Source organism: Lactuca virosa, chromosome 3, assembly GCF_052849685.1.
Source record: "Lactuca virosa cultivar CGN04683 chromosome 3, Lactuca_virosa_CGN04683_v6, whole genome shotgun sequence".
Classification (NCBI taxonomy): domain Eukaryota; kingdom Viridiplantae; phylum Streptophyta; class Magnoliopsida; order Asterales; family Asteraceae; genus Lactuca; species Lactuca virosa.
In genome coordinates, this window is record NC_136428.1 from 226842332 (window position 1) to 226870241 (window position 27910).

At 35.3% G+C, this 27910-nt stretch overlaps 1 protein-coding gene across 1 annotated transcript; it reads right to left on the bottom strand.

Moving 5' to 3' along the window:
• LOC145164444 (putative receptor-like protein kinase At5g39000) lies at positions 1 to 27380 on the bottom strand. The gene is made up of 7 exons (XM_079083159.1): positions 26469 to 27380; positions 21335 to 21361; positions 21207 to 21233; positions 21080 to 21106; positions 20960 to 20986; positions 20555 to 20581; positions 1 to 222 (listed from the first exon to the last, which is right to left on the bottom strand). The coding sequence occupies exons 1-7, from the start codon at positions 27378 to 27380 to the stop codon at positions 1 to 3; spliced, it is 1269 nt and encodes a 422-aa protein (XP_078939285.1).
• Positions 27381 to 27910: the final 530 nt, after the last annotated feature.

The window sequence follows — 27910 nt, forward strand, 5'->3', positions numbered from 1 at the left end:
TCAGTCCACCACTGATTTCTCTGAGTATGACTCCTTTCTCCATGACGACACTCCTACCACTTCCTTCATTCCTCCTGCTTCTCCAATCTCTGTCACTCCGTACATTGCCACTTCCCCTCCCTCTCCAAATGGAAGTTCCTCTACACCCACCACTCCTCCGACTCCTACCCCCATCCCCCACCTCCATCCCATCCCATCGTCACTAGATCTCGCACTGGATCTCTGAGACCCAAACAAATCTTTAATCTCTCAGCTACTTCTGACATTTCTCCCATTCCTTGATCTCTTGCTCAGGCTCAGTGTGATCCTAACTGGAAATCTTCCATGGATAGTGAGATGTATACTCTCACATCCAACCATACTTGGGATCTTGTTCCTCCTCCTCAAAATGCAAACATTGTTAGTTGTTGGCTCTATCGTCACAAGTTTGACAACAAAGGCAATCTTGATCGCTATAAAGTCGTCTTGTAGCTCAAGGGTTCTCTCAACAACCTGGCCTTGGCTTTGATGACACTTTTAGCCCGGTTGTCAAACATGCCACCATTTGTACTGTCATAAGCATTGATACATCAAAATGCTGGCCTATACACCAGTTAGATGTTAAAAATGCTTTTCTTCATGGCGATCTTTCTGAAGAAGTCTTCATGAAACAACCTCCTGGTTATGTTCACCCCTCCTTTCCCAACCACGTGTGCCACCTTCGTAAAGCGTTGTATGGGCTTGAACAAGCCCCTCGTGCCTGGTACCAATGATTTGCTATCTTCATCTCTTCTTTAGGTTTCTTTAGCAGTCGCTCTGACTGCTCTCTTTTTACTTATCATTCCGGTAATGATCATATATATCTTCTCTTGTATGTTGATGATATCATTCTTGCTGCCTCTTCTACTGCTCTCATCACTCGTGTCATCTCCCATTTATCTTCGGAATTTCCTATGTCTGATCTTGGTCTTCTATCCTTTTTTCTTGGCATTTCTGCCACTCGCTCTGTCAATGGTCTATTTTTATCTCAAAGTTCCTTTGCCAAGGAAATTCTCTCTCGTGCTGACATGGCTACATGCAATCCTTGTGCTACTCCCTCTGACACCAAGTCTAAACTTTCCCCTGATGGCGATCATGTCTCTGACCCCACCCTCTAACGGAGTCTTGCTAGTGCTCTCCAGTATCTCACCTTCATTCGCCCTGATATTGCCTATGCGTTTCAACAAATATGCTTGTTTATGCATGATCCTCGTGAACCGCATCTTCTGGCTCTTAAACGTATTCTTAGGTATATTCAAGGTACGTTGTCTCACGGTCTCTTTCTTCGCCCTTCCTCTATTAATAGCTTGGTTTCTTACTCTGATGCTGACTGGGCTGGTTGTCCTCACACTCGTCGGTCTACTTCTGGCTATTGTGTTTATCTTGGTGATAACCTTATATCTTGTTCTTCCAAACGTCAACATGTTGTTTCGCGTTCCTCCGCTGAGGCTGAGTATCGTGGGGTGGCTAATGTCGTTGCCGAAGCTGCCTGTCTTCGAAACCTACTCCTTGAGTTATCATGTCCATTGTCTAAAGCAACGGTTGTGTTTTGCGATAATGTGAGTGCAATGTATTTATCATCTAATCATGTACAACATCAACGTACCAAGTATGTGGAAATAGACTTGCATTTTGTTAGGGAACGTGTTGTTATTGGTTATGTGCGAGTCATACATGTGCCATCAGCTCACCACTTTGCAGATATATTCACTAAAGGTCTTCCAACACAGTTATTTTTAGACTTTAGGGACAGTTTAAACATTTGTAAACCCCATGTTTAAACTGAGGGGGTGTGGTAATTTATAGTCTTTATTTTTCACTGTGTTTTGTATAGGGGCCTTTATGTATATATATATATATATATATATATATATATATATATATATATATATATATATATATATATATATATATATATCCTTGCAATATAATACCCTAATCAAGAGGGCTTTTACCACAATTAACACTTTTTGATGCAATATGTGTTTTATCATCCGTATCCTAAAGGTAAATGATTTTTTTATTAGGGGTTATCAAACAATTAGCTTAATTGGTTTTCAATATAAGATAACTGTATAATATCCTAGCCAATCATTAAAACATGTCATTCCTCTGGTTCTTAGTAAGTCCCAATCAACATTTGCAAAAGGACAACAATGTATAGATGTTGTCAAAAGGAAAACAAGTTATGGATTTTCTACTCATTGTTAATGAGTCTGTCACATGGGTCAAGTAGAAAAAATGTTTTTGATCTTTTCAAAGTAGATGTTGAAAAAACATATGACTTGTTAAGTTGTGATTACCTCGGTTTGGTGATACTAAGAAGGTGAATTAAAGTGTGTCTCGACTCTTTTGATTCATCAATGTTTATCAAAACATTCCTAACCATGAGTTTAGACTTAAAATATGGCTTAGGCAAAATGATTCATTGTTGCCTATATTATTTATTATTGCGATGAAAGGTCTAAAATTTGTGGTTGAGGAGTCTCGAAATACATGTATATTCGAAGGTTTAAAGTTTGTGATAGAGATTGCATTTTCTCACATTTTTTCTTCAGATGGTGAGATGTCTGTGGGGGGAAATAACACATAATGCTTGTATTATCATCTATACCCTTCAGTTTTTTCCCTTACTTTGGGTCTTATACTCTATGGACTAGGTGTTTCATTCGAGGAGGTTAGCGGTTTAGGTTGTTTCTAGTTGTGTAAAGCAATATTTTTGTATTTCGACTATGAGAAATCTCCAGAAAATTTCTAACATTTTACCATAATTTACGAAAAAATCTCAAACTAAAAGTTGTTTACGAAAAACATGATTTACCGGTAAAAATGAAGATTTGACCACTTTTTCCCGGTTTACCGTTTTCATTAGTTACCTAGTTCCACTAAAGACCCATTATTTTACCCTAGTTTTCGAATAAGTCCAAAACTAAAATTCAGTTATGATTTGGCCATTTTCTCCATGTAACATAGATTTTACCAGTTTCATTGCTGACGTGGACGTCTAGTCATTAAATGAGATTATAAGATGGATATGATAGGTTATATAATGATAAGTTTACCGTAATATTCAATATCCATCTCATCAGCTCATTTATGAATATGTATCTACGTCAGCAATGAAACCGATAAAATATGTGTTTATGGGAAAAAATGTGGGAAATGATCAGCTGATTTCTGATGAGATGTGTATACTGGGTTACATAAGATTAAATAGATAATTTAACATTTTTTATAAACTTAAAAGATAACAAAGATGTTGCTAGTTGATGTAATTGTTGCAGTCTTCGTTGGATGCATTTTATTTTCCAAAAAATATACACTACATAAGGATATCAAGTTTTATGGTAAACATAACATTATATAACCCTACATATCCATCTCATCAGCTCATTTAATGAATAGACATCCAGTTAGCATTGAAACCGGTAAAATGTATGTTACATGGAGAAAAATGCCAACTCATCACTAAAATTTAGTTTGGGACTTATTCGTAAATTAAGGTAAAATAATAGGACTTTAATGGAACCATGTAAGTAATAAAACCAGTAAACGAGGAAAAAGTTGTCAAATCATCATTTTTACCGGTAATTTATGCTTTGTCGTAAACAAATTATAGTTAGAACTTTTTCCTAAATTAAGGTAAAATTTTAGGACTTTTTTGAAGATTTCCTTTAGACTATTCCATATCATCATTAACAAAAATATATAATACTTATTTATATTTCCATTTATAAGATATATTTATTTCTTTATAACATTTTTAAAATAATGAGCATCGATTACAATCATGACTTAGGATGTAGTTTATGTATGCTATTAGTTGGGAAAATTGGTTTATTAAGCTAATTAACTTTTCGGTTTGTTTACATATGGGTGTGGTTATATGTAGAGTATATGCTTAAGGTTATACATATTTTTTTAGTTGTGGGTGTGGTTATATTCATTTATATGTTTAATGTTGTGGCAACTAAATTGAATTTGGAAATAAAGTGCATAGAAGGGGAATGTTGGTGATATACTTGGAATTTGAAGAGTTGCGAAAAAGAGCAAAAAAAATTTAAATGAAGTGTTAATTCATTTTAACGAAAATGAGGTGCTAAAGTGAAGACAAATTACATTCTATTAGAGTAGGAATGCAACACAAACTTAACCTCTTTTTTCTTTTCATTCCTTTGCCTTTTTATTTGTATAGAAGAACCTTTTAACACTTAGGATTTGGGGTGTGGACGACCTGGCAGTTCATGTATTCGTCTTATGAAAATGTGTCAGCCACGAATTTGACACGATACGATTACACGATGAGAATAAGCTTTATCTCAATTTTAAATATGTATTCATGTCGTGTATTCGTGTCTTTTCGTGTCTCTCACAGATTCGTGTATTCGTGTCTCGAATTGCCAGTGTGATTGAAATTTTGCTCGGCGAGCTTGACATACACCCTCCCTCGACGGTGGCATGCCGAGGGTGGCATGGGTCGACGACATAAATATGTCGAGGAAGGAGAAGAGCCAACAGCTATTTTGCATTTAGTTTTTTTTTTTTTAATTTACCTTTTTAACTCACATATTCAAATTTTATTTAACCACTTTTTATAATTCAAAATCACCCATTCAAAATAGCCATTAGAGTTTTAAAATTCAAAATTTTTAAAATCTCATTCACCCTCTACAAACACATCTATATCTTCCAACTATTCCACACCAACCTACAAAACATCAAACCTCTTTCAATCTCTCAGATTCAAAAATTTCTTCTCCTAGCCAACAAAAAACCCCTAGAAAAAATAAGATAAATGTTTCAAATACTTCACTGAGCAATTTGTCGTCTTTGGTGTATCGACCTCAACTTGAAGCACCCATATACCCACCACTAATAATTCATGTAACACCCACAAATTCGGGCTAGTTATTTAAGACATAATAAACGTTAAAATGATTTTTTTATAAAAGATTATCTAGGATAAATAATCTTAACCAAAGTAATAGTTAAGGTCAACAATTGTAACATATTTAATGTAATAAAAAAGAATTATATGAATATTATGTGTTTCATGATTATTATAATATAATAAAATAGGAAAAATCAGTTGAATCGTCCGTAAATCGTAAAAATAAGTGCGCCAAAACATATATATTATTATATATTTAGAAACTACACGTCTTCCCGATCCTGAAAATAAAAATTTCGTAGAAATCCGACTCCGTATGAATTATATATGATTTTTATAAGATATAAAAGTCAGCTGCATACAACAAATGCATGACGTAAAAAGCTACGAATAGAATGATTGGCTTTTAGCTAAAGCCACCAAAAAGAAAATCGTAGTACTCTTTAAAATAAGAATTTTGAGAAACAGAATACCAAAAACAGAGTCCGTACGAAAGAGTTATGATTAGCAAAATCATTTAAATTTATAAAAATACGGACGAAAAACAAAGTCAAAATTACCCGACAGAGTCTAAACGAAAGTTGTAGATCTCGTCGATAGCTACGCGTGGATATAAAGAACGTTACAAACGGAGTTCGTATGAACGAGTTATAATTTATAATAACATATTTACGTATTCAAATAAAGTATAAATCATATATATATATATATATATATATATATATATATATATATATATATATATATATATATATATATATATATATATATATATATATATATATCATTAGAAAGGTATCGACGATGCGGTCGTTATAAGACTAGTGTTGAGTACTTTCGACATTAATTTAATACAAATATCGTTAAATCTATTTAAAATAGTAGTATAAAGGGGTGTTTAGTCGTTTAAATAACTATAAGGTCATTTAAGTAACTATAGAGGGTGGTTTTTGAAAATTCAATTACTCTAAATAAGAGGTGAGACTCTCATATTTCTTGCACCATTCTCTTGATTAAGAGTCTTTCTCTTCTTATCCCCGAGCATCTCGGTCCCTCGTGATTCGACTTCTCTTTCTGTAGTTTTAGTATAGTAAGGTGAGTGCTGAAGCACTACAAGAATCTTTTTAGAAAGATTCAGCGATGAAGTTCTACCCGCGCAAAGTCTGGTATCTCGCTAAACCACTGGTAAGTGAGTTATGCTTACCGTAATTTAAGTAAAACTTATGTTTAAGTTCATTACCGTTATTATGAACCTATAAACAAGATTTATCAGTGATTCAAAGTCGTTATACTGATTGATCTACTTACAGAGAAGACCGGGCAGAACTTTGACAGGAGAAAGCGGATTTCTCGGGATTCTCGGGAATCTCGGGAGCGTAGAACTTCCTTCGGGGCTTGGGTATGAAAACCGGGGCTTCGGGATATTTCTTGCACGCAAAATGGAGTAAAAACGCAAGAAAAGGAGAGAAAATGAGCACTTATGCCCGGAACCCTCGCATCCCTTTTATAGGGGTTGGGAACCCTCGGTACGCTGGGCGTACGAGGTTACGCGGGGCGTACTCGTGCGTCACTGCTTACCGCATCATCGACTGCCGGACTTCGGATGGGACGGCATAGAGGCGTAGAGGGGCGACGTGGACGATCCGGAGCCTAGCATCCGAGTACGCTGGGCGTACGAGGGTATGCTGGGCGTAAATCGTCTTGGTGTGTGTGCCTCGAACTTGTAAAATCTGTAACTTTCGCATACGAGCTCCGTTTTTGACGTTCTTTATATGCATGCGTAGGTGAGAATGTACTCTACAACTCTCGTTTAGACTTCGTTGGCAAATTTTGACGTTATTTTTAATTATATATTTTTAATAGGCCGGGACACGAAAAGTCTGTTTAAAATCCATAACTTCTTCATCCGATGTCCGTTTCTGTCATACTTTTTACCGTTGTGCTACCATTGACGAGATCTTCGATTCTCGTTTAGGTTGTGTCGGCCACAAATCACTCGATCACTGTTTCGAGTTTTTAGCTGTCTACTGCCACTTCAGAACTTAGAAAAATCATAACTTCCTCATACGAAGTCAGATTTGGGCGTTCTTTTTATGCATGCTCACGGTTTAACGTAATCTACGACTTTTGTTTAGACACCTAAGGCTAATAATTATTGTATTGAAACTTCGCGTTTTACGTTTACCAACATTGCCGGTTTTTGCCGCGGATCTTAGATTGGTCATAACTTCTTCGTTATAACTCGGTTTTTAGTGTTTTTTATATTTCTGAAACCCTTGAAACGATATCTATCATTTAGACAACCCAATTGAAACTTTTTGAACATTTTATTTTCGAAGATATTTTATTAACTTAAAACGGGTTACAAGGTTCGACTGGAATTCGTTACATTGGCTTGAAATTTCAGGTTGTCACATCATCCCCCCGTTAGAGGGAATTTCGTCCCGAAATTTAAATGTAAGGTACATATTTGTGGATTAGGGAAAAAGATGCGGGTACTTTTGTTTCATCTGATCTTCGTGCTCCTAAGTGTATTCAGGTCTTCGCATGGCACTCCAACTAACCTTTCACTATCGGGGTACGACTTTGTTTCTTTTGTCTGCCTTCACTGGGGTGATAATTCTTCCTGGTAACTCGTTAAGCTGACTGGAAAGTTTATGTATCTCAGAGCTGGAGCTAGACGATAAGGCGATTTGGCTACTGGGGTAGTTCCTGGAACTAAGTCGATTCTGAAACTTGACTTGGCGCTGTGGTTGAAAAGTTGAGTACTTCTGGAATGTTCTGAATGTCTTTTACTTCTTGGCTCGTATCGACGATGTGTGCAAGGAATGTATGCCATTCCATTCGTAAGCACTTCTGGGCTTGCATACATGAAATGATGAGAAGGTTCGTACTTGATTCGTCGCTGCAAATAACTAGAGTTTCGTTGTTTAGGGAGGTTAGGACGAGCTGCTTTATCAGAGTACATGATGTCGGCTCGATGTAGACTTAACCAACTTATACTGTTTATGACGTCAAAACCTTAGGGTGGGTTAGATGTCGTCAAGATCTAAAAGAAAGTATGATTACTCATGAATTAAGGAAAAGGATGGGTACGTCTAAGTTTATTCTCACGGAAGCACGATCACTCGCAGTCTTGGGCAGTCTCCGTCCTGAAGTTCATAGTAGAACTCATACCTGGTTCATCAATCACAGTCTCGGGTATACGAGCCGTATATAATTAAGATTGAAAAGGTGGTCGAATAAATGATTTTTCTCTAAGCTCACATCCAAACAAGGAAAAGAAGTTAAAGCAGAATCATCAATTCTAAACCTGTAGAACCTTAATTATGTACCACCCTTGCGTATACATTCCTCAGTGATAGATTAACCGTATGGGCCTTCGGATTGAACTTGACGTACTATACGAGTGGTATTTCGGGGAGGTTTGCTGAGGTTACTTCGGGAAAGCTACTAAACATAAGGCAATCTATGCATGAGTGCCTCGGAGTTCTGGAATGACGGCTTCGCTAGAAAGACGTTTACGGAGAAAAAGATGTACGCACGAACTGGTATTGTGAGGGTCGAATTGACTCAAGTTATCTGATAGTATCAGACTCACTTAGAAAATAAGGGCATTAGATTAGATCATAAAGGTGTTACAGACAAAAGACAATAATGCAACTTTTAACAGAGTTACAGTACTTTGGATTAACTACAAGACTACTGCTGCGAACAAGGTATACTACAAAAGACAAGTATACGCAGCACGCAGGTCCCTTTGACTGACGGGATCTCGCAAAAGATAAGACTCGAGTTGCACTAGTTTTAAACAGTTTAGGAGTCTGTTACAACGAAACGCCTTACCTACTTTAACGTGGGTCCGGTGTAGCCTCTCCTGCGGCGGTGATCCTTAGTATCTTCCCGTCTGCGCCGAAGTTCTTTGTTATTGGACAATCCTTCTTGAGGTGCCCTCTCTCACCGCATTGGTGACATATCTGGCTAATACTAGCATCGGTGGTGGAAGTGATGTGTCGAGTCAGAGTTATGTGGACACGGGTGTGTTCTTTGTTCATCCACTTTGAACATTTCCTTTTATAGTGTCTGGTTTGACCACCACTATAGTAAGCGTGGTTGACTCCGATGTCAGGGGCTTGAGTGATGGGTCGTGCCGGTGCTCCACAGCTACGAGCATGGTGCCTTATTTTGTGGCAATTGCAACATTGCATTTCATGGTAAGCCCCATTATGATGAAAGTCACACTTCGGGATTTTTCCTTCGTATGGTCTGATCGGTGCTGGAATGGCAGGGGTTGCACTTGTTGTTGTTGCATGGCAAGTTTTTGGGGTCGCTTGCGCTCCTTTTGGGCTTGGCGCTTTCGTTTCTTCTTCTCGGTTTTACGAATTTGCAAGTCCGTGACTGTTGTCATTTGTTGGCTTCTCGGATCGATACAACAATCGGAATTGTCAACTCCTTTGCCAGTCGTGTTTGCGTTGCCAGACTTGAGGTTTGCAAGGACAGCTGTCACGGCAGCTGTTACCGCGGCTTGGAATGTAGAAGCGTCGATATGAAGGACAGGGGTTTCATTGTTCGGCTGGTTATTTCTGGGTGACGACATGATTCTGTTAACCAAAAGAAAATGAGTTCATGAGTGATTATGGTTGAACCTAGATGTATTCTGATCATTCATGTAAAGAGTAAAAATGTGTTCTCGAGGGTTTGACCTACATCCCTATGATGCAGTCCTAGTAAAGAATAGAGGTAAGTTCATAGAATGGTTACAAGACGTTTGTCGTCCAAACCGGGGTGCCATTGGTTGGTGGATAACATGATCCAACCTTTGAAAGAGAATTGGGAATGATCCCAGAGCTAAATTACCATAGCTCAATAACCTGACTAGAGTGCGTTTCAGATAGAGTTCTAACGATAGTAGGATGAAAGTTTTTGAACAAAGGACGACACAGAAATTAGCTGACTGTCCATATCGTTGGTATTTATGATGCAATAAGTTTGGGAAAGTTGACCTTGTAGTAGGTCTTACATCATATCTGAAGAAGGGAAGTTTTGACAGCATAAAAGCCTAACTAAAAGTACTCACGGTACTGTGGTAGTCACATAGAAAAGTGCTACATAGGGCATAGACAGGAAAATGATTCCTTATAACAAGGAAGGAAACATAAAGCATCTTTTACTGGTGACGGTCATCCCTCTGGTGAACCCTTAGTTCAGCCAGTTGACGTTCCATATCTAGCAGGTGTCTTTCGTACACCCTCTGGCGTACTCGGAGCTCTATGACTTCGGCTCGAGTTTTAGCTAGTGTTTGCAGTAGGGCCTCATGGTCTCCCCTAGATCTCTCGCGAGCATCTTCCAGATGAATGGTACGGAGGGTATGCATTCTCGCATTGGTGACAACTTCCATGATTTGGTGGAGTGCTGTCCTGCCCTGAATGTTGTTTCGGGCAACTCTGCGGACCAGGATTGGCAGAACCCTGTCTGCTGAGCTTCCCTCGCTCAGGTTATAGAAACTTCTGTCTCCGTTAAACGGCATAGGTTGGTCTTGCTCTATGCTCCACGTCTCCAAACACTCAACCCAAGGAGGTGTCGGGCCATGAAAAGCCGGACGAGGGTTAGGATTTGGAATGGGAGCTACCGGGGGTAGGTTCTCAACTTCGGGCTCGGAATTAGCACCGTCCGAAAAGCCTTCAGCATGGTGATCGTCCAAAGGGATTGGATAATCATTTTCTGGCTCTTCTCCAAACCATGCAGCATTGCCTTCGTTCGGGAAGTACGGGTCGCCGTGGGGATGGGGTCCAGCCATGTTATCTATGCGATAATTGGGGTATAAGAATCTAACACATAAGTAGTTTATAGTAACACACAAAATACTCCTATAGTATTTTAGGTTTATGTTCTATTGTTCTCATTGTGGTATTGTGGGTAAGTTTTTAGACTTGTTGCAACCTCACAACCGCACTTAGGCACATGCTAGTCAACCCTCGGATAATATAGTTGATCAGGCTATATCTTCCCAGTTTTGACTATATGTCTCTAAGTCTACTTGTGCTGCCCAACAATCGTAATACTTTTGTTCTGTCCTAGTGACACTGATTTTAGTATGAATGCAGGCATGTATACTTAATTAAATATTTTATTATTTAAAAGTATAGACTCTTTATCAGAGTATTTTAATCCCTATAGTATTTATAGTCTGTATATCTTTTATGGGTTGATATACTCAATTCACTATAAACAATGCTCTGACACCAATCTGTCACACCCCAAAACCGAGAACGGCGGAAACGTTCTGGGGCGGAGGACGTCATGTAATGTATCACAACAATGCAAGGTAGTAAACAAGCAACAACATCATCCATTGCATTAATAGTATAATTTTAATTACATGTGAGTTCTTTAATAGTATAAATCAACATAATGAATATTCAAAATAAAAAGACGAGTCTTGACGGCTCCGTCTCCACAAAACCTGGTCGTCGCACCTGTCTATTTGTGACCTGAGAATACAAGTTATTTTGAAAGCGATTATCAGCAATAAAGCTGGTGAATTCATAAGTATTTATGTGACTTTGATTTGTAAAATTGTAAAGAAAGACCTATAAATGTTTGGAGAAAAATTTGTATCAATGAACATGTTTGTAAGTAATTGTAAACGTTTGAAAACCCTAGAAAATCCCATATTTCCTACTAGTATAAAAAGTAGTCTTCTACCAAGACCCGACTGTTTTGAAAGTATGCATTACTGTAAATGTGTCGGTTTTTCCCTTGTATAACTAATATTATTATAAAACTATCGTCTACCTCATCGTTTATGTGTATGTATCACAAAGTAAAGGTAAGAAGGAAAAATAATATAATAACTAAAATTGTATCCTTTTGCACTAGGATATTCACGGCGTGGTAACTCGCCGAACAGTACAACCGTAGACATCCGTCGATGTGCATTTTCCCTACTGTAGCTAACAGCCTTGGGTGTGGAATGGTCAGTCCCGAAACGCATGTAATAGAATCTATGTAATAGTATCTATGTAAACTTATCTATGTAATCGTATTTATGTAAATGTATCTATGTAATCTTATCTCTTGTAATTGTATGTCTTGTAATTGTACGTCCTGTAATTGTATGTCTTGTGATTTTATGTAATCGTATCTCTTCATATAGTATGTAATGTGTTCGTAATTCATATAGTATGTAATGTATTAGTATAGACTCGTGAATGAACTGACTCTTGTGTGATTCCTTGTACTTGGAATAGTAAGTAGTATCTCCTAACTATACCTATTATAGTTACTAGTAATGTACGTGTATAACCGAAGTATGCCTTTGCTACCCAAAGGTACTGAACCAACTGATGGAACTTTTACGTCTATATATGTATACATGATATTTAACTAATATTTAGACGACATTCGGACGAATAACCGATGCCCTAAGGCCACATCCCAACGAGGAAAAGGAAATAAAGCGAGCTAGCCGTCCTAAGTCCTTTAAACATTACTTATATAACTATACATATATAGGCATGCATTTGGCAATATAAAAGTATAGAAGAAGTTTTGGTAAAACCTTTGAAAAGTTTAATAACTAAGAAATGATGATTTGAAAGCAGTTAGTTTAATAAGAACAGTTTTAAGTATAAGAAAAACCTTTGTTTGAAACACGATTGTAACAGCGTTTGAAAGGAAACCTAAAGTATGTAAGACAGTTTGATAAAGAGTTTTAACATGTAAAAACGTTTGAGAAAGTCCTTTGAATTAATATGTTTGGTGAAACAGCTAAACGTGTAGTAAATCCATTTGTATACTAGTTATATAAGATTGATTAAATAACAATATAGAATACATAGCAAAGGATAAATATTTTCACACGATAATAACCGGGTGTTTACTTGTATTCCCCCCTTAAAAGTATTAAAAAAAAAGCATTTAAAATGTATTTAAAGTGTGTTTGTAGGGGTATGAACTCACTTGAGACGAAGACCGGGCAGAACTTTGACAGGAGAAAGCGGATTTCTCGGGATTCTCGGGAATCTCGGGAGCGTAGAACTTCCTTCGGGGCTTGGGTATGAAAACCGGGGCTTCGGGATATTTCTTGCACGCAAAACGGAGTAAAAACACAAGAAAAGGAGAGAAAATGAGCACTTATGCCCGGAACCCTCGCATCCCTTTTATAGGGGCTGGGAACCCTCGGTACGCTGGGCGTACGAGGTTACGCGGGGCGTACTCGTGCGTCACTGCTTACCGCATCATCGACTGCCGGACTTCGGACGGGACGACATAGAGGCGTAGAGGGGCGACGTGGACGATCCGGAGCCTAGCATCCGAGTACGCTGGGCGTACGAGGGTACGCTGGGCGTAAATCGTCTCGGTGTGTGTGCCTCGAACTTGTAAAATCCGTAACTTTCGCATACGAGCTCCGTTTTTGACGTTCTTTATATGCACGCGTAGGTGAGAATGTACTCTACAACTCTCGTTTAGACTTCGTTGGCAAATTTTGACTTTATTTTTAATTATATATTTTTAATAGGCCGGGAAACGAAAAGTCTGTTTAAAATCCATAACTTCTTCATCCGATGTCCGTTTCTGTCAGACTTTTTACTGTTGTGCTACCATTGACGAGATCTTCGATTCTCGTTTAGGTTGTGTCGGCCACAAATCACTCGATCACTGTTTCGAGTTTTTAGCTGTCTACTGCCACTTCGGAACTTAGAAAAATCACAACTTCCTCATACGAAGTCAGATTTGAGCGTTCTTTTTATGCATGCTCACGGTTTAACGTAATCTACGACTTTTGTTTAGACACCTAAGGCTAATAATTATTGTATTGAAACTTCGCGTTTTACGTTTACCGGCATTGCCGGTTTTTGCCGCGGATCTTAGATTGGTCATAACTTCTTCGTTATAACTCGGTTTTTAGTGTTCTTTATATTTCTGAAACCCTTGAAACGATATCTATCATTTACACAACCCAGTTGAAACTTTTTGAACATTTTATTTTCGAAGATATTTTATTAACTTAAAACGGGTTACAAGGTTCGACTGGAATTCGTTACATTGGCTTGAAATTTCAGGTTGTCACATCTACTATATTTAGGAAATATGGCTGGATAGACACGATCACTAGCTTATTTTAGGAAAGATGCCTAAATTGCTTTTATGTGCTAAACAATTTATGCTGTGAGATGCCTTATATGCTTTATGATGCTATCGTTTGATCGGATCCATGGTCTATTACCGACCGGATCTAGAAATTTTATGTGTTCAGATTTCTAAATATTTAAATTACGGTATTAGAACTTGCATGTAACTTTTCTGAGTGATAAGGAGGTTTATATGTCTATCGTAAATAAATATTTCCGTATCTTAATATTCTCGTCCCGATACAGTGAACGCATGCTTCCGTGAATATAACGTCTTGGTGAAGACTCGTAGTGAATTGAGTAAATGGAGGAAATGAGAAGGCTTACGATAGTAAATGATACCTATCGGAAGATATTGTAAGAGTGGTATATTGCTTTTAGAATACATCTGATAAAATAGCAGTACGTCTAGTGGAGTGCGATATGTCCGAATGTACACATTTGATTGGCGGGATGATAGAATGATTGGTGTAATTCCTAAAGTTGTCCTATCGTCTGGCGTTTCTATCACCAACCGAGTTGAAGCAAAATTGTTGTTGAAGATATGCATGGAAGAAGTCCTAGTAGAGTCTAGGGAAATTTTTAAGATTATTTAGACACATTCGTATGTGTTAAATCGTTTTGTGATTTTAGGAAATATAGAACTTGGGGACTACGCGACAATTCTTGGGACAAGTATGAGTAGGTGTGAAAGGTAGTAGAGGCCTATACTACCGGAAGCACATGACTCACACTTGGATCAGGGAAAGTCACAAGGTTACCAAGGCGCTAGTAAGTGATTTCGTTTTGTTCATGTATGTCGTTACCATCGTTTCAGTAATGACCAAGAAGATTATTGATATTCCAAACCTAGTGGTCATATTAAATCGAGTTCGGCTAAGATAAGTATTATACGTAGTTCAGAGAACCAAGTTCGATGTAGCATCTAACTTAAGCCAGAAGATTGAAGTAAAAGATAATCGAAGCATAGAATTATCGCGATCGCCGTTAAAGTAAGAAGCTTGTAGCTAGAAGTGCTACATGCTAGATTGTGATTATATCACATTAGAACATGAAGGAAGGTATCTTCCATTCTGGAATCTAACTTAAACAGGTCTGAGTCTAAGCATTGCATCATACGATAAGCGGTCATTAGAACATGACCTATTGGTCTGTTACGGTAATCGAAGTAAAGAACTTATCTTAAGTTAAGTTTTGTTCGAGAAGGATAAGGAGTCTCCAATAAGGAACGAGTTTGTAACTCAAAGGTTACGATTGAAAGTCCAACATAGTATGAACAGTGGGTGTAAGATTGAGCACCGTCAGCAGTTAAGAAGTCCAAAAGTTAGATACTTATTTGAAAGAACATAAGAGTTACGATTACCACCTAGAATGGAAGGGTAACGTACAAAGTCATTATACAAGCCCTGTTTTGTTGATGATTCTGGGACGGAATCATCCTAAGGGGGAGATAATTGTAACACCCACAAATTCGGGCTAGTCAAATTAAGATATAATAAGCATTAAAACTGTTTCTTTTATAGAAGATTATCTAGGATAAAAAACCTTAACCAAAGTAATAGTTAGGGCCAACAATTGTAACCTATTTGACATAATAAAGAAGAATTATATGAATATTATGTGTTTCATGATTATTATAATATAATAAAATAGGAAAAATCAGTTGAATCGTCTGTAAATCGTAAAAATAAGTGCGCCAATATATATATATATATATATATATATATATATATATATATATATATATATATATATATATATATATATATATATATATATATACAAAGTACATGTCTTCCCAATCCCGAAAATATAAATTTCGTAGAAATCTGACTCTGTATAAATTAAATATGATTTTTATAAGATATAAAAGTCAGCCGTGCACAACGAATTCATGACGTAAAAAGCTACGAAGAGAATGGTTGACTTGTAGCTAAAGCCACCAAAAAGAAAATCGTAGTACTCTTTAAAATAAAAATTTTGAGAAAAAGAATACCAAAAACGGAGTCCGTACGAGAGAGTTATGATTTTATAAAAATCATTTAATTTTATAAAAATATGGACGAAAAATAAAGTCAAAATTACCCGACAGAGTCTAAACAAAAGTTGTAGATCTTGTCGATAGCTACGCGTGGATATAAAGAACGTTAAAAACGGAGTTCGTATGAACGAGTTATAATTTATAATAGCATTTACGTATTAAAATAAAGTATAAATCATATATACGTATACACACACACACACACACACACACATATATATATATATATATATATATATATATATATATATATATATATATATATATATATATATATATATATATATATATATATATATATATATATATATATCATTAGAAAGGTATCGACGATGCGGTCGTTATGCGACTAGTGTTGAGTACTTTCGACATTAATTTAGTACAAATATTGTTAAATCTATTTAAAATAGTAGTATAAAGGGTTGTTTAGTCGTTTAAATAACTATAAGGTCATTTAAGTAACTATAGATGGTGGTTTTTGAAAATTCAATTAATCTAAATAAGAGGCTCTAGGCTCTTATATTTCTTCCACCATTCTCTTGATTCAAGAGTCTTTCTCTTCTTATCCTCGAGAATTTCGGTCCCTCGTGATTAAACTTCTCTTTTTGTAGTTTTAGTATAGTAAGGTAAGTGCTGAAGCGATACAAAAATCTTTTTAGAAAGATTCAGCGATGAAGTTCTACCCGCGCAAAGTCTGGTTTCTCGCTAAACCACCTATAAGTGAGTCATGCTTACCATAATTTAAGTATAACTTATGTTTAAGTTCATTATCGTTATTATGGATCTATAAAAAAGATTTATCAGTGATTCAAAGTCGTTATACTGATTGATCTACTTACGGGAGAGGTGTCTAGAATGGTCACGTTGACTTGGTTATTGGATTTCAGAAAAACTATATGTCGAAATGGTCCTGCCTCCCAACTATCCTGCCTGGCTGATCCTTACTTGATAGATCTTGAAGTAGACTTTGATTTAATGATGAATCTAGACTAATGATTAGTCGCAATAAATATTAGACTAAAACTTAGCGATAATAATACTAGGTTACGTTAAAGGAATAGACAATTGCTAGAAGCGAAACGTTGCCCGAATTTCGATTCGTCACTTTAACAAGTGAGTGCATAGTTTCTTTCATATTACATATAGATATGAAGTATTTAATATTAATACATGCTAAATGTGCTTATTATCTGTGTTCCTGATATCTATGCTAGATGAACGATTTATACAAGTTTTACGTGATTTAAACTGTATATGTATTTTTATATCTATAAATATATTGGGTAAAGATGGGTAGATGAATTATGAGAGGTGAAAGATGATGAGAAGCCTTGACTTTAATGATGATCCATTCATGTAGCAGAGTATAGATGACACCACAGACTATTCTAGACAGTCCAGTGGAACGCTAGCAGGCTCGCAACCTGTAGCTGTTTGTGAACGACATGTTCACCAGATGTACTCTAAAAACCCTAGCAGCTATGGACTTAGTGCCTTACAAATGAACATTAGCAGTTGTGCCTAATAGATAACATCGGCAACTATGGACTTAGTGCTTGTTGGATAAACCCTGACAGCGATGGACTTCGTGCCTATTCCTTAGGATAATCTTTATGAATAAATAAATAAAGAATATATGATTCTTAGCGCAGATCCTTAAGAATAAAGAATATAATGGGGATGAGAAATTGGGTTAATTGTTTGATGATTAAACATAATAATTATATTATTGTGGGTTGAAAACCCTATGTACTCACCAGGTTTCCCAACATGACTCACTCAGTTTAATGTATCATATGTAGCAATATGAAAGATACATTATGCTGAGAGATTCAAGGAGTTTTAAGCCATTAGTTTAATTACTGTAAGACTTTAATATTTCGTTATTCTTATGTTTTTGTATTGACGATTACATCCCAAATGTTTTAATATAAATAAAATACATTTCTTCAGAAATGCTTTGATAATAACATTATCATGTTTTCGGGAACAAATTCCGCAATATTATTTTCAATAGGATACTCTGATTTTTAAATAAGCATAAACAAATCGGTATTTTTTGGCCGTGAAAATGGGGATGTCACAATTCATTATCCCGAAAATGTTTCATATTATACATATAGAGCAAACCAAACCCATTTCAATCTCCAACCCAAATTTCATCCCAACCCAATTCCAATCTCCAACACAAATTCCATCCCGACCCCAATTAATTCTAATCTTCATCTCAAATTCCATCCCGACCCCAATTAATTCTAATCTTCATCTCAAATTCCATCCCACCCCAAATTCCATCACAATCATAATTTAAGTCCCAATTCCAATCTCAACCCACTTCATATCCCGAAATTAACCCGTTCGAAACAATGCAAGAAAATATCTTTCAATCTATTGCATCAGATTCAACCAAATCCGAAGATCCACCCTCACTCAACCCGACCCTCTACCATGCAACCCTCGAGTCGACAACAAGAAAAAAGGGAGGGCCGACAACAAAAATTGGTCAACGGATGAAGAAAAGGCGTTAGCGGAAGCATGAGTTGACGTATCGGAGGATCCTATCATTGGAGATGACCAAGATGGAGAAACTTTTTATGTAAAAGTGTGGAAAATTTTTATTAAGCGCATGAAGAGAGGTTCACACCGAACGAAAGATCAAATATATTCAAAATGGAGGAATACAAGCAAATATGCAATGGATTTCAATGGTGTCAACTTCAACTTCAAACAATCTTGGCCAAGCGGTGCTAATGGTACACAAATCCTATCCAAATCTCAAGAAGTGTACCGTAAGGAAAAGAAGAAAACAATAAAAAAAATATTAGTTTTTGGAATGTTGTGAAGGATAAAGAAAATATGGCTAAAACAATACATGTTGAAAGACTTTACGGGTAGTTCAAAAAGAACTAAAACATCTGAAAATTCCCATAGTCAATCTTTGGATGCACATATTGAAATAGATCTCAACGATGACGAACCATATGATATTCTGATGTCGACTCGTCCTATATGAAGAGGTAAAGTGAAGAGAAAGCTCAAGGGTGTCGAAGGTTCTTCGGATGAGGAGAAAAGAGAGGGGCTCATGGAGTTAAATGAGCACATCCAAAGAATGTTGCAACTTGTGGGACAAAAACAAAGAAACTGTGAATAGAAGCTAATGATGAAAGACGTTTCAAAATTACCCGAGTGTCAACGTCGAGTTGCAGAGAAAATGCAATAGGAGCTTATGAAAAGATATATGAGTTTGACAAGTGGTATTAAGTCACATTTTAAGTCAAGTTTTTAAGCATTTAATTTGAAGTCCAATATTGAATAATTTTAAGTTTAGTTTAAGTCAAGTTTTAAGTAATATTTCAAATGTTGTAGCTTTATTTTATTTTAATGAAATGGTTGTTTATTTATAAAAAATTTAGTTTAATTAAAAAAAAACAAAATATAATCAGTCGTGGCCCACCCCTAAAAATAGCATGTCATTTATGTTGTGTGGCAAAACTGACATGATATGCAATTTGTGGCTTTAAAAATGACGTGGCAGCATGACATGCCATGTTCCACTCTCTCGAACGTTAATTAGTGAGGAAGGGAAAAATGATCAGTTCCTAGGTGAAAAGGGAATTGAAGGGATCCATACGGGGGTTGATGTGGTGTTTAGATGTCATGAAAAAATTGAAAGACATGGAAAAGTTTTGTTGATCAATTGTATATTAATTTTCTTTATTATGCATAAATATTGTCATTGGAATTAAATAATAAGAAGTTATAATTATATAATATTTGATTTATTGTTTAATATGATAAAAAAATAACAACATAAAAAAGTATTTAAACTTACATTAATGATAAATATATGGAATTACAAATTGTTGATAATAAATAACTTCCATAACAAATATATATTAACAAAACATATGTTATTCATAAATATTCATTAGTTTTATTGATATATTTGTATGCTATTATGAATAGAGAAATTAAATATATTTGATGTTATATTTTTTTTTATGTATTTAGCATTAGGATTATTGAGTGTGCGTTTTAGCCAAGGTTCTAAATAACGTAAGACGTGACTTGGCGACAATGTCAACCTTTAAGCTTTTCTGAGCCTTGGCGAGCCACGTCGTTTGTAAGGCGTGACATAATGCGGCAATTTTGTATATAATTAATATTTGTATACACATATATAAGTTAAGGCGACGTTTTGATAAAGTTTAACGGCAGGTACAAGCATTGGAGCCATGGCGCACCATGACGGAGCCATGATGAGCTTTTTAAAACTTTGGTTTTAGCCATTCTATTAAAAACATATAATACTTATTATGGGATCGAGAATTGGATTTGGATTATGTCTTTAAATATAGCTGTGAAGAAAAAGTGTATCATTCATTATGTATAAGTTAGCATATATAAAGATATATAAACCTCCTACTTTTCAACAATTTTGAACGTACAATTCCATATAAAAAAGCATACCTGCAAGTCCAAAATGTCGCCATGTTTCTGTATAACACCAAAAAAATTATAAAAAAAAAACTATTAATTCCTTGTATTATATATTAGGTGAAATTATATATATATATATATATATATATTCAATAGAAAATGCATAAATGGACAACATATTTTAGAACCAATGATCAAGTGATACGGATCTATTTAATTATTAATAAGTGATGTATTATAGAAGTTATTTATATAGTTTATTCTAAAAATGATGTGTTGTCATGTATTTATTGGTTTAAACATGTGTTGTCATAATCATGTATTTTTTATAGAACTGTCATATATATATATATATATATATATATATATATATATATATATATATATATATATATATATATATATATAATATGTGGGAATAAGACAAAAACTTACATGGAATACCAATGCTTCCACGACTTCCTGTTCAACCAAATAAGTGATAAAAATTGTATGAGTTTATTTGGCTATATAGACACATATGAAAATCCGACTTTTCAATAAACTCGAACTTACCTCCACTTGTAATGTCTCCACAAGTTTCTGTACCACCAAGAAAATTTGTAGAAAAATGTATGAGTTCGTTATACTTAATTTATCATATAGACAGACAAAACTCTTCGCTTCAATAATGTGTACATACTTGTATTTCCAATGATTCTTCGAGTTTCTATGCCACAAAACATTTTTACATAGAAGTTCATTAGTTCATATATGTAATTAAGAAGATAGACTCAAAGGAACATCTTAATTTCACCCGATATAACTTACTCGTAATTCATATGCTTCCTCCGATTCCTGCACCACCAAATAGTTTTTCAGAAAGTTGTTATGAGTTTATTCTTTCTTGTTAGGTAATTTAGCACATATATTTGGACATGAAAGAACCTCATTCTTAACACACGTGAGTTTAGCTTCCCTTGTAATTTTTGGACAAGTTTTGTACCCCTAAATAATTCTTATAGAGAGTGCGAGCAGAAAATGTATGAGTTCATTCTAGGAATAGGTTGTGAAATAAACGAGTTTATTTAAGACATGTGATAGAAATAATAATAGATCGGTAGATTCTATATTACAAAACTGAATCAATGAAATGGAACGATGATGATTAAACAGAAGATGAACTCCATTAATCTTAACAATAGAACAGTTCGTAAGGAGGAACTATTCTTTCTAGCTCGAAGAGAACGATACAAAAGTTGTTACATAAAAGACAAATACATGCACTATTTAAAGACCAAAAAGATAATAATTCCAAAAATGGACATGTCTCATTTCGGAATCGGAACAATACATAATTGCGAAAACAACCATTTGACAAAACACTAAATATGATTTAACAATGTGAACCGGATAATGGTTGGTTTGAAGGGTACTAGAATATTTACATAGAGTCGCTGACATTCAAGACCAACGAAAACACAAACAATTTCGAAAAGATTTGGCAGATCATATCTATAATGGTACCAAAGATGAATAATTTAGGAAAAAATATAATTTTTCTCATCTTTTATTGTTTTTTAGGTTTTATATGGTTTTTTCATTTGTTGTAATTTTTTTAATGTTATTTTTAATTTAGGATTTTTTAAAATTTTATTTTTAGTTTTTAAATGTTATTTTTAATTTATGATTTAATTTATATGATTATTTTAAATTTTATGACATAAATAAAAAAAATAAAGCAATTGGGAAAAATAGAAATTAAAAACATCAAAAAAAATAATAATAAAAAATAAGGGGTGTTATCACATGTTATTTGGTGTTGTCGATTTTCACTTTAGGCGTTATAACACCAAAACTCCGACTAGGATGATGAGGTGAACATTTTGGATGTGATAACATGTAATAAATATTGTCCCACACTCAATAGCCTAAGTTTTTAAAAAACTCCCAAACTCTAACTTTTTAAAAATGACTTTTTGATTCATATATTTCTCTCGTTATAAATAATGGAATTTTATTTCCTTTTAAAAGTTTCAGAAATAAAATTCTACTTTTAAAAGTTTACTAGCCAAATACTTTTTTTTAGATTTATTGATTAAAACCAATAAATCAATACACTATTTTGAAATTCAATCCCAAACACCTCCTAAATATCTCAAATTTAATTGCCATATATTCTACTAAAATTGTTATAATTTGTAGAATATTCTAATATTCTATTAGAATTGTTTGATTATTTGTAGTCTAATATTCTAGTAGAATATGTGAATATTCTAACAATTTTGTTGTAATTTTTATACTAGAATATTATATTATAATATTTCACAGATATTTTAAAAAAACGGTATTTTTTTTTGGAAAATATAAATGACGAAATTAATATTTAAAATATGTCGAAAATTTTCAATTATTTTGCATTTTAAAAATATTTTTTTAATCTTCAAAATGAATGACTATGATTGCGTCCTTATGTCTCACAAAATACAGTGGTCTCAAATGAACCTAACTTGATATATATATATATATATATATATATATATATATATATATATATATATATATATATATATATATATGAGAAAAGTGAAAATAGGTATATAAGCTAGGCACTCAGTATTTAAAACTATGTCGTTTTATTTGATCATTTCCTAAAAAGATGCAAACATCCATTATTTTTCACTAAACATCAATTATTTTTCACTAGCTCATTTGTTCTTCATCATCACACCACCGTCGAAGATCTTCACACAAGTTCTCCTGCATGTCGATAATCAAAACACGACCACCAGCAACAAAGAATTTAAACGATCTAATTCAAGTTAATCGATTTCTTCTACCTTGATTTTTTGAATTAATTCCCAAGTTTTTTGATTTAATCTGAACGATTGAACCCGTAGAAAACTGAAACTGAAGCTCAAATTCAGAAAACTTGAACCTGAAAATTTATTGCTCGATTCTTTCTTCATCTTCTATTTGATTTTCTTTTTCTAAAATATAACACAAGAAAGTTATTTAACTTCTTATCGCTGGAGGTTTGTTCTTTGAAGAATCGATAATTATTCACTTAATGTCGAAATTGATATATGATTATGATTGACTATGTGTAAGTTCTAGTCTTTTCTAGCATTCTTCAAATTTCTTATTCTTTAGTATGTGAATTTGATTTTTTATGTGGAGTAAACATTACTACAAGTAGCTTTCTTCATTTGCAACTATATTTAAAGAAGCCCACCAGGTGTTCGACAAAATATCATCTCATATGATACAATATTGTCTAATCTATACTAGTCTTTTATTTTACGTCACAAGGAGCAGATAGTTGAATACTAAAGCCCAGTTTACAACACAAGGAGCAGATGTATTGTAACACCCGTTTCGAGAAGGTTTATTTCTAAACCTAAAAATGTTTAATTTTACCTTTTGCTCCGTACACCATGCGTACTCATGCATGAGAAAAGCGGGACTCGCATGCGTACGTCGGGTGTACTCAGCAGGTACACCGCGCGTATACTGTTTAGACCAAAACCCTAGTTTTGAGGGATTTCACCCTATATAATCCCCTTTATGGCCCCAAGACCTTCACCCTCATCAGCCTCCACCTAAAAATCATCCCTCTAGCTAACCCTAAGTGTGAGGAGTGCACCTTGAGCTCATTTGTGTGTTTTAGTGGTGTTCTTGAAGAAGAAGAAGGTGGTAGAAAGACATTGGAGCTTGGAAGAAGTTTGGATCTGGGATTCTCAGCTTGCTAGCAACCTTCAGGAGGTAAAAAGCTCCTAGCTTGATCATCTTTTCTTATAGATCTAGATATTCCTTCATTTAGGGCATTTTTGGTCCCACCCTTTGTGATTCTTGAGCATGGCATGCTCTTAACCAAATAAGTTATCCTTTCAGACCCAATGAGGGGTCTTGAGTCTTAAAGATGAGATCTTGATGCTTAGTTCTTCCCCACGCATACTCTAGAAGGTCTTTAGGTGTTAAAAAGTTAAGACTGTTGGTATTAAGCACTTAATGGGCATGCAAAGTCATAAAGTTGGAAACTTTATGACTCTCAGTGGTATTTTGGCATTGGATCTACAATTGGAGCGTAAGAGCTTAATGCATTAAGCTCTTATTATGGAATAAAGGACTTCAATGCGTACGACATGTGTAATTTTATGTACGTTGTGCGTACGAGGTCAACCACCGATCCCCGTCAAGGCCCATGTACACCCAGCGTACAAGCTGAGTACGCCCCGCGTACTCAGCAAAGTTGACCGAGTTGACTCGTTGACCTTGACCTTTGATCAGAGTTTTGACTAACTTTGACCTAGGGGTATTTTGGGTATTTTGAGATGTTAATTAAGATTAGGTCCTTGGTTTTGATTAGGTGATCGTTGAGCTGATTTTCAGAGCAGATATTTATTCAGCTTACATTCCGACTGAGAGGTGAGTTTTTCTCATTGTACCTGTGGGTCGAAGGCACCAATGTCGACCCACTAGATTATTTATCCTGGTTAGGATAGTATTATGCTAGTTTGTAGTTGTTTAGTAGATCCGTATGATATTTGCATTTGCTGGCTCTGTGTTTTTGTTTATCTGTTATGTATGTCGACATATTGTGTTTGGGTTAAGGCGGACCTGCTTTGTGCTGAAGGCCAAGACACCCGGGGACGACCGGATATGCTGTAGGCCCTATAAGGCGGTCCAGTTAGGCCGGTGGCCCGTAGAGCGGTCGAGATAGGCTGTAGGCCCTACGAGACGGTCCAGTCATGTCGAAGGCTAGTAGAGCTGTCCAGATAGGCTGTAGGACCTGCAAGGCGGTCCAGTCAGGCTAACTGCTCACATTTGTATGCTCATTTGCTATGTGGTGTGCTGGTACTTTGGGGGAACTCACTAAGTTTTGGCTTACAATTTTTAGTTTATTACTTCAGGTACTTCTGAGGATCGTGGGAAAGCAAAGGTGTGATAGTGCACATCTTCCTGTTTTATGTCACTGGGTCTTGGGAAAACTTTGATTTTAAAATAATGCTTTTGAAACAATGACTCTTTTCATAAACAATATTGGTTAATGGTTGATTATGAAAATTTTAAATTTCTTTGATTTTTGGAGTGTTACATGTATGTTTGTTTTAACATTTCTTTAGGCCCGAGAGTTGGAAGAAAGGCAAACCCAAATGCAAAGCCAAGCTGAGCAATTGCAAATCCAAGCCAAACGACATGCACAATTGGAAGCGCAAATGGTTGAAATCATGAGACAGCTCCGTAATAACAATCTAGTTAGTTATTGTTGAAAACTCTTGTATGTTTATTAGATATTTTAAATTATATTTGTGATTTTGGATGTTTTTTTAAACTTGTTTGTTAATGAATACATTTGAAATTTATTTTCGTCTTTGTGAAATGTATCTGATTTTTTGTATTTATATTTTTTCTGCATTTTGGATAGAAAAAATCTGGATTTTTGTGTGTTTTTCGGGTTTTGTTTACTGGTGTACATTTTCTTTGAAATTTCTAGGAAAACACTAGAAAAATTTGTCACAAATATATGACAAAAGCATCATAAAATTGTTATCATAGAGATTCCTTCAAAAATTCTTAGGAAAATATTCCCTCATAAATCCTTAGGAAATAAATTTCCTCGAAAATCCCTAGGAATCTGCTTCCTTCAGAAATGTTTCGCAAATTTTCCCATAAGAGGCCTTTAATTGTAGGAAAGTCCTCGATATTTCCTACAAAGATATTTTCTCGGAAATGTTTCAGAAAAATTCCCCCGAAAACTTTTCCTACGAGGGTTTTTTCCGACGAAGTAAATTTCCTCGAGCTATTTCCAAGGAATTTTTTGGGGAAATTTTTGTAGGAATAACTGCATTTTTCTAGTAGTATTAAGGTTGTTATTCTAACATGATTAGCATAAATTAAGGTTGTTGTCCTAAATTGAGGGCTGCAAAAGATGTTCAAATTTTTCAGAAAGATTTTAACTTACATGTAGTTCCAATGCTTTCTCAAGTTTCTGTATCACTAAATTCATTGAGGGTCGTCCTTTCTGGTCATTATGCAAGCATCGATATGCAATATCCGTAAATTCTTTCACAGATTCTGAGTCCATGGAATCAAGATCCATAATCACATTTAATTTTCCTTCTTCGTAGCAGCATAGGGCTAGTGGGACTAGATGGCGTTGTTCGCCAATTACGTCCATGAAGCACATCCTACCACATAATGCTTCAAATAATACGACGCCAAATGAATAAACATCCGACTCTTTTGTTAATATCCCTGTATTAATGTAGGCTGGATCGCAGTAACCATGAGTGCCACCACCATTGGTAATCAGGTAAGTCTCATTCTCATTTGCACGACCTATTTTCGAAAGCCCAAGATCACCAATCATAGCTTTCCAGTTCTTATCTAAAAGAATGTTTGCACTCTTTATATCCCTATGGATAACTCTGTGATTTGCACCTACATGGTTATGAAGATAATCCAAACCACGTGCTGCATCAATGCATATATTGAGCCGTTGCGTCCATGTGAGTGAACACGTGGTATTAGACTTATTTAGGTACCTATCCAAGCTTCCACGCTCAGCGTACTCATAAACAAGGATTTTTTCATTGCCTTCCTCGCAGTAACCAAGAAGTGAAACAAGGTTCGGATGTTTATAACGAGAGAGTAAGTTAATCTCTGTTAAGAACTCTTTAAGCCCTTGACCAGAAAGGTTGATAAATGGTAGTCGCTTTACAGCAACAGGGGTAAGATTACCGGAAAGTGAGAGTTTTCCTGTATAAACAGGGCCATATCCTCCTCGTCCGATAATGGTTGTGAAGTTTTTGGTGGCTACTACAATATCTTGAAAGGGTATTCTAAGGTGCTCTAACTCTTTAAAGAAAGACATTATATTTGTGTGGGAAGAGGAAGTAGTGAAGAGGGAAAAGATGAAAAGCAAATGATGCTGAGAAAGGATGCAGTAGGAAAGTTGATGTTTTGAAGGGGATGGATACGAGCGTAAACAAAGATGAGACCAGACCAGCTGATATATAAAAAGAAAAGGCCGGCCAATTGTTCATGATTGTTATTTGTTTTACACTGTTATTATAAAACAAATTATGATAAATTGATAATAATGCCTTTTAGACGAATAACTATTTTTAGTGTGGATATATTTTTGGGGAGACAGTATATCTAGTTATGCTAAAAAGAATTATGATAATAATGCATTTTAGAATGCTACTTATAACTGATAATGCATATTCCTGCAATTAATTCTTACAATATATGAATCCATCGGGTTTAAATTATCAGTACTTCCATCAAGATGGTCCAGTGGGTGATTTTCCATATGCTTCAATCTTAAGATGGCTTGCGTTTTAAAAAATTAAAAAATAGTTTCCACACTTCGACTTAGTTTGACTTAGTTTTGGTTTG

Excerpts from the sequence above, each read along its gene's own strand:
- LOC145164444 (XM_079083159.1), bottom strand. The coding sequence starts at position 27,380 with ATGTCTTTCTTTAAAGAGTTAGAGCACCTTAGAATACCCTTTCAAGAT. Across the intron at positions 21,362-26,468 it reads AGAAAGCATTGGAACTACAT|GAATCGGAGGAAGCATATGA; the intron begins GTAAGTTAAAAT and ends TTGGTGGTGCAG. Across the intron at positions 20,987-21,079 it reads TGGAGACATTACAAGTGGAG|GAAGTCGTGGAAGCATTGGT; the intron begins GTAAGTTCGAGT and ends TTGGTTGAACAG.